Raw genomic sequence first — 7,310 nt, forward strand, 5'->3', positions numbered from 1 at the left:
TCTAGATGGCAGCTTCCTAGCTTTTAAGGTCCCAGTCGCTACTCGCCAAAGTAGTAGGTGGAACAATGTTTTGTATAGTATGTTATAGGGCAATTCCTATTAAAGATGATTTCAGCATGTTTCTCTTCTTTTCAGTGGCTGCAAGGCAGTGTGTCCCCATCTTAGCTGATGAGATCTATGGAGATATGGTGAGTCCTGGCAGGATATATCACCTACAGATATCTCAATCCAAAATTATTTTATGGTGAACTTTAGAGATAGTGATTAGAATAATAATCAAAAACAACTCCTAATCATTTCAGTACAGAAAATACATTTTCCTGTATTTTTAACAAATATGTGTGTATGAGAGAGATAAGGAACTCTGGTGACACAACAATTATGCACTTGGCTGCTAACAGAAAGGTTGGTGGTTCAAACTCACACAGCAGCTCCATGGGAGAAAGAGCTGAAGATCTGCTCCCATAAAGATTTCAGCCAAAAAAGTCCCATGGGGCAGTTCTGCTGTCACACAGGGTCACTGTGAGTCAACAACACCCAATAACAACAATCATATGTGTGTGTACATATACCTACAACCCGTTAGCTGCTTTCCTGAAATCTAAATAGCTGTGAAAACCCACAGATAAGTTGGAATTCATTTGGTAGCAAAAACTGATTTGACCTGATATGAAGATATTTATACATTGTATTTGTCCTGTTGGTGAGTCTGTATATTTGTTAACAGTGTAAGGAAAGTGGCAGAAATATTAGTATGCTAATTAGTGGTGCTGACCTAAACCGCACCCAAAGTAGTACATAATAATACGGTATAAGTACCATATACCTTTTCTAAAATCTAAACTATTTTTCATTCTGACACATAATTGGGCCCAGGAGTTTCAGGTGAAGGATTTTGAGCCCATATTTTTATTTTTAAATCTAGAGCTTCAATAGCCACTAATTTCATAGAGCCAGTTTCCTGGGATTGTACGTATTACTGAGCTAGGACCAGTTTCCTCATTTTGTTGTTGTTGTTGTTTGCCGTGGAGTCGGCCCCGACTCATAGCGACCCCTCCTTGGGTTTCCGAGGCAGTATCACTACGGAAGTAGGATTCCTCATTTTAGGTTTCCTTTAATCCAAACCAGACAGCAAATGGAGCATCTTTGAATAGTCCCTTTTGAAACCTCTTGGAATTTCAGTCATGTTTCAGGGAAGGCATGAGCTTGAAAACCGGAGGCCCTGGCCCTGGTGATATAAGGAAGAGGTGGGGAGGCATGGGTTCTCAGGGAAAACAGGCAAGGAGACAGCTCTAATGACCCCCTCTTGTCCTCAGGTGTTTGCAGACTGCAAATATGAGCCTCTGGCCACCCTCAGCACCAATGTCCCCATTCTGTCCTGTGGAGGGTTGGCCAAGCGCTGGCTGGTTCCTGGCTGGAGGCTGGGCTGGATCCTCATCCATGACCGAAGAGACATTTTTGGCAATGAGGTGAGAGCAATGTGGCGAAACAGCACACCTTGCTTAGCACACATACTTATTCTGCATGCACAGTGGTAAGGAGGTAGAAATTTTTTCTTCTTCTTGGTCCCATAGTCCAGTGGATAAAGATGGTAACAGTTGTTCCTCTCCCAAGCCCAGTTTTTCTGTCTGCCTCTGTGACGAAGTTCCATCAGGCCCAAGTTTATGACCCCAGAAAAGGAAACAACAGAAATTACAGCTAATGTTTGAGGGCTCATTGTGTATCAGCACTTTAGATATGTTGTTTTTTAAAAAGATTATTTTATTGTTGCTGTTGAAAGAACATACAGAGAACATTCACCAGTTTCTATAGGTCCTATTCGGTCACACTGATGACATTCCTCGAGTTTGTGCAACCATTCTCACCCCTCTTTTCTGAGTCAGTCCTCCTCCATTAACATAAACTCACTGCCCCCTAAGATCCTGATCTAATCTTTCCACTTGTCTCTTTGTCTATACCTTATTTTTTCTTTTATGAGGCCAACAGTAATATTAACTCCACTTTACAGTGGAGAAAAATGAGGTACAGAGGAATTGTATAATTTGCCTAGAGACACACAGCAGATGTGTGGCAGAGCCAGGCTACAAACCCAGGTGGTCTGAGCTCAGAATGCCATTAGGTACCATCATTTCCCCAAAGATGAAAAAACTATAGGAATAATGGTCAGAACAAGAATCCTCAAAGCAGGGATGCTTAATACAGGTTCACCGTGTTTCCTGGGGGGCTTTTAGATCCGAGATGGCCTGGTGAAATTGAGCCAGCGGATCCTGGGACCCTGCACCATCGTCCAGGGGGCGCTGAAAAGCATCCTGCGTCGCACCCCTCAAGAGTTCTACCACAACACTCTAAGCTTCCTCAAGGTACAGCAGTCCATGGCCTTCCACTTTGGGGGCTAGGGAATGCCACCAGTGGAACCGGGAATAGCTGCTTCTTATTTCTGGAGCAGTGTTCTATAATGGGGCTTCCATAGTTGTCCAGGAGATGGCACCTGTATAACTATCAACCCACACATTTCTCTCACCTTTGGCAGTTCCCTTTCCTCTGACTCAAGCTGTAAGTGACCAGGATTTTTCTAGTTGATTCCTTATGCCAGCAGAGCAAAGCGAGGTCTCTGCCCATCAGTGAGAGCACCACTTTCAATGACCTGGTTTTCTTCCACCCAAAGGCTGATCCTTGGTTTCTCTCTGCCTCCTCTTGTAGTCCAATGCTGATCTCTGCTATGGGGCAATGGCCGCCATCCCTGGACTCCGGCCAGTCCGTCCTTCTGGGGCCATGTACCTCATGGTAAGTTTGTGGGTGGCAGGCACTAGATCTAAGTATGGTGTAAAGCAAAGGGAAGCTGCTCCACAGGGCTGCCATCGGTGGTCGTGCAGGGTATACCCTGAACAATTCCAGGAGCCACTGTTCATAAAGACAATGAGCTGGACTCAAATCAGTCAGTTTAGGGACTGTCTTGTTCTGAATTGTCTCACTGATGTGATGTGACCTGTGTTCAAAAAGCTCTTAAAAGGACTTAATTCCTCCGTAAGGGCAATCACTTTAGACATAGATACAGGGAAGATACAAGATACAGGTAAGTGCTTTCCCCACAATTGTAGTTCTCAACTGGGAATGATATTGGTTCCTTAGGGATGTTTGGAAAAATTTAGGATTTTTTAAAATTTGTTTTCAGAATGACTTGGGGGAGGGAGGCTGCTATTTTGTAACCCAGGGGCTCTAACTATCCTGTAGTGGGTGGGATTGTTGTTATGTGCCTTCGAGTCAGCCCCGACTCATAACGACCCCTCCTTGGGTTTCCGAGGCAGCATTATTACGGAAGTAGGATTGCCCAACCTTCCTTCCAAGGAGTGGCTGGTGGGTTTGAACCACCAGCCTTCTGGTAGCAGTCAAGTGCTTTAGGCACTATGCTACCAGAGCTCCTAGTGGGTGGGATAGTCCCATGCAATAAAAGAACTACCTAGCCCACCATAATGCCAATAGTGCCTCATTTAAGGAACACTGGCATACTGTCTTCAGCTTTAATCTATCAACATCCAGAAAGGAACTCTTCAACAAACTATCAACATATATATGGCCTCTCTTCCCTGTGAAAAATTTCATGCACTCCTAAGTGCTTGCTACAACTCTTGAGTCTGAGTTCTCTGTAGTAGAGTTCCAAGAGAGATCCTTCAGACCAGGCCCTACCTGTCATAGAGAGCTGACCTGTTTTCCCTCCTCCTCATAAGTTTGCCTTGTCCTTCTATTATTGGTATAGGTTGGAATTGAGATGGAACATTTCCCCGAATTTGAGAACGATGTGGAGTTCACCGAACGGTTAGTAGCTGAGCAATCCGTCCACTGCCTCCCGGCAACGGTGAGTGCTGGTGTCTCTCAGGGCATTCACAACAGTTTCTAGAGCCCCAGCAGTCTCCCTGAACTGCCCTACTTCTTGTTGTTGCCCCAGAACTGACTCCTATTTATGGCGACCCTGTGTATGACAGAGTAGAACTGCCCCGTAGGGCTTTCTTGGTTGTAATCTTAACAGAAGCAGATTGATGGGCCTGTCTTCCAAGGTGCCATTGAGTGGGTTCAAACCTCCAGCTTTTAGGTTAGAGGTTGAGGGCAAACCATTTACACCACCAGGGACTGTAACCTGGCTCCTCCTCCCCCCACAACAAAGTGTATTTTCATTTGATTAGATTTAAATGGATGTGTCTCAGGGCCTCTATTTAAAATCTGTTTCTCTGTCATCGCCCATACCTGGAAGAAAAATTGTGGTCTTACATTCTCAGTGCAAAGCAATCAAGCTTGTCCCACTGCTTCCTGTTAAGATGAATGCACTCAGTTACCACCTTGTTCCCTCAATGATGGGGAATTAATGGATTGATAGCCTTAAGTAAATGGTGTCACTGCCTCTTGCTGATTGGGGCCCTGGCCATTTATAGGGTGGTCTGGAACCAGACTCAGTTGCTCTGAAGATAACAGGCTCTTATTTTTGCAGTGCTTTGAGTACCCAAATTTCTTCCGAGTGGTAATCACAGTGCCTGAGGTGATGATGCTGGAAGCCTGTAGCCGGATCCAGGAGTTCTGTGAGCAGCACTATCACTGTGCTGAGGGGAGCCAGGAGGAGTGCGACAAATAGGCCCTGTCCATTCTCCTGAGGATGTGTCCCATTCAGAGAGGGCTGGGCCCGGCCTGCTGCTCCTCAGGGAATCCCGGCCTCTGCTGGGAGGGAGGCCTCAAAAACACCACAGAGTTGCTCCTGCTTTTCCCCAGCTACATCCACATTCGCAGTCTGAATCCCAGATTCTCCTCACGCTCTGCTGGAGTGACTCCTTAATTCATTAATGTGACCCCTTTCCCTATGGCTTCCTCCTTTTTTTCCTGAGAGTATCTGGTGAACAAAGTTTACCAGAAAGCAGCAGAGATAAGGGGAAGCATTTGAAAAAGACGGGAGGAGAGAGACAAAGGACTGTGAGAACTTGTGTGCTGCTACCATTTCCTCACACTGAGAGTGAGGACACACTTTCTCCAGTCGTCTGAGGCCCATTTCTCCTCTCACCTCACTCCTGGTATACCTCACTTTATGCAACACAGTCAAAACGGAAACCAAGTTGGGGCACATATATTTGGTAATCATATTCTAAATGCGTTAGGAAAATTTGCTATTTGAAGAATCCCTGACAGAAATCTTTTTCTTTGATTTTTTTTTAAAGAATTTTGTGATGCAAATAAATATCCTTTAATTGATGGACTTTGTAAATTTAGATTTATGTGTATGAGGCTTTCTTAAAAAGAAGGCACATTGGTCCTAAAGAAAGGAGGAAGCAGAGAATCTTCCAGAAATATTGCTGTGTAAGAGCCAGGAATATCCTCACTTGTTACAGAATCATTATTACTTTTGCTATAACATTGATACTGAATTATTGATATATATATATATATTATATTATCTTTTCATATGTTTTCTAAGAAACATTTATATTGACAAGATCTTTTATTTTGGCAAGGGCATAAATTATTGTTTTTCCTCTTTTTTTAAAAAATAAATTTTGCTGAGTATGCTCCTCTGTGATGTGTTTTTTTCCTCCCTTTAGGGGAATGTCTATTGCCAGGCATTGCCCACTGCTTAGTCTAATTGATACGTTATTGACTAGGTCTCACCTTATTTCTCTGTAGCTGTACTAACTTCTGGAGTTGCTTAAGAAACACTGTTTCCAAAATATTTTATTTGGGAGCTCAACTTCTGGCTTTTTACTTACAAAAAAGACAACCATTTATAAACCTCAGGCCTTTGTCTTCATACTCTCAACTTTTTAGATCCTGGACCTCTGAAATAAGGAGCTCTTGTGGTGTAATGCCTAAGGCGTTTGACTGGTAAGCAGAAGGCTGGCGGTTCAGACTCACCAGCCACTCCGAAGCAAGGTTGGGTAATCTATTTCCATAGTGATTGTTGTTGTTGTGTGCTGTGGAGGAGTCGGCCTCAACTCAAGACTCATAGCGACCCCTCCTTGGGCCTTGGGTTTCTATCACTACTCCCTCACCAAAGGAGGTTTTCCTATCTAGAAGAACTTCAGCTTTAACCCTACCAGTCACACCCAATTAACTGTCTTCATAAAAACAGGCATCCAGTTTCCTCCTTCAGTCTACATTTTACTTCATTGAGCCCAATCTAACATTTACCTTTTCATTTCTCCAACAAATCCAAAAATTTAAACAATGTTTGAGATGAGAGAGGTAACTTCCCAAAAAATGCCTGGCTCCTTCCCCGTCTCACCCATCAAAGATATTTGTACAGGTTTTATCTTCATATATAGAGATAATTCTATCCAGTATTCCTGAATTCTACACAAACCTCTTAAATTTCTAAATTTCTTTGGTGTCTGCATTTTCATAAAAGATTCAAATGAACATGAAAACATCAAAAAATAATGCAAGCACGTAAGACAAACTTCAAATAATACAAAAATATATATACACTCCTCTTCCCTCTTGCCCTTTCAGTCACAGTTTCTTCTCCCCTGGTAATCATAGTTGTAGTTGTTAGGTACTGCAGCTTCCACTCAGTGACGCGACTCACAGTGACCCCAAGTACAACAGAACAAAACACTTCCCGGTCCAGCGCCATCCTCACAATTGTTTAACCCCACTGTTGCAGCCACTTTAGATGTTTATTCCTGCCGTAGTTCCCAATTATTCTGTGCATGCAAATTTCCCTTTATTTTCTTCTTTCTTAAAGTTAACTTTATTAATGGACTTTGTAATCATGCTTCCTATAGAAGTCAAAAAGGCGCAACATGTCTGAAGCATTACATTCTCAGTGTCTCTAAATAAAAAAGAAACTCCCAAGCTGGAGTACCTTCAAAACAAAACAGCAAACCCACTGCTATCAATGCTCATAGTGACCGTCTTTGGGTTTCCAAGGCAGTAAATCTTTATGGAAGTCGATTGTCCAGTCCGCCTTCTGCGGTTTGAACTGTTGGTGGGTTTGAACTGCCAACCTTCTGGTTAGCAGTGAAATGCCTTAGCCACTACGCCACCAGAGCTCCTCAGGGCACCTTAAATTAAGCTTAGTATTTCTGAGTAGAACGTTTGCTTTTCGGATGGCAGCAACAGGAGTGCTGATGGCTCTGAGTGTCTCAGAACAAAACAAAGACAAAAGCTCCAAACTGTAACAGCTCTTGCCCTTTCTCTACTGCACGAGCACCGTCTAGCGAGTGACTTGATAAGTAACACGTACCAAACACCACAAGTCGCTCCACACTACCACTCAACAACAAACTTGCTAACACTGGACAACCCACAGCTGCGCAGAAGCAGATGGGCGGGGG

At 43.6% G+C, this 7,310-nt stretch overlaps 1 protein-coding gene across 1 annotated transcript in view; it reads left to right on the top strand.

Moving 5' to 3' along the window:
* The window catches only part of TAT (tyrosine aminotransferase), a 10,429-nt gene extending 5,808 nt beyond the window's left edge, over positions 1 to 4,621 (top strand). Inside the window, exons 6-11 of the mRNA XM_007940337.2 lie at positions 136 to 188; positions 1,317 to 1,469; positions 2,232 to 2,360; positions 2,701 to 2,784; positions 3,755 to 3,853; positions 4,481 to 4,621. Of these exons, the coding sequence (XP_007938528.1) occupies positions 136 to 188; positions 1,317 to 1,469; positions 2,232 to 2,360; positions 2,701 to 2,784; positions 3,755 to 3,853; positions 4,481 to 4,621 (659 nt within the window). The remainder of the gene's footprint in view (positions 1 to 135; positions 189 to 1,316; positions 1,470 to 2,231; positions 2,361 to 2,700; positions 2,785 to 3,754; positions 3,854 to 4,480) is intronic.
* The last annotated feature ends 2,689 nt before the right edge of the window (positions 4,622 to 7,310 follow it).

The sequence above is a fragment of the Orycteropus afer genome, unplaced genomic scaffold, assembly GCF_000298275.1.
Source record: "Orycteropus afer afer isolate SDZICR_OR568_19922 unplaced genomic scaffold, OryAfe1.0 scaffold00067, whole genome shotgun sequence".
Classification (NCBI taxonomy): domain Eukaryota; kingdom Metazoa; phylum Chordata; class Mammalia; order Tubulidentata; family Orycteropodidae; genus Orycteropus; species Orycteropus afer.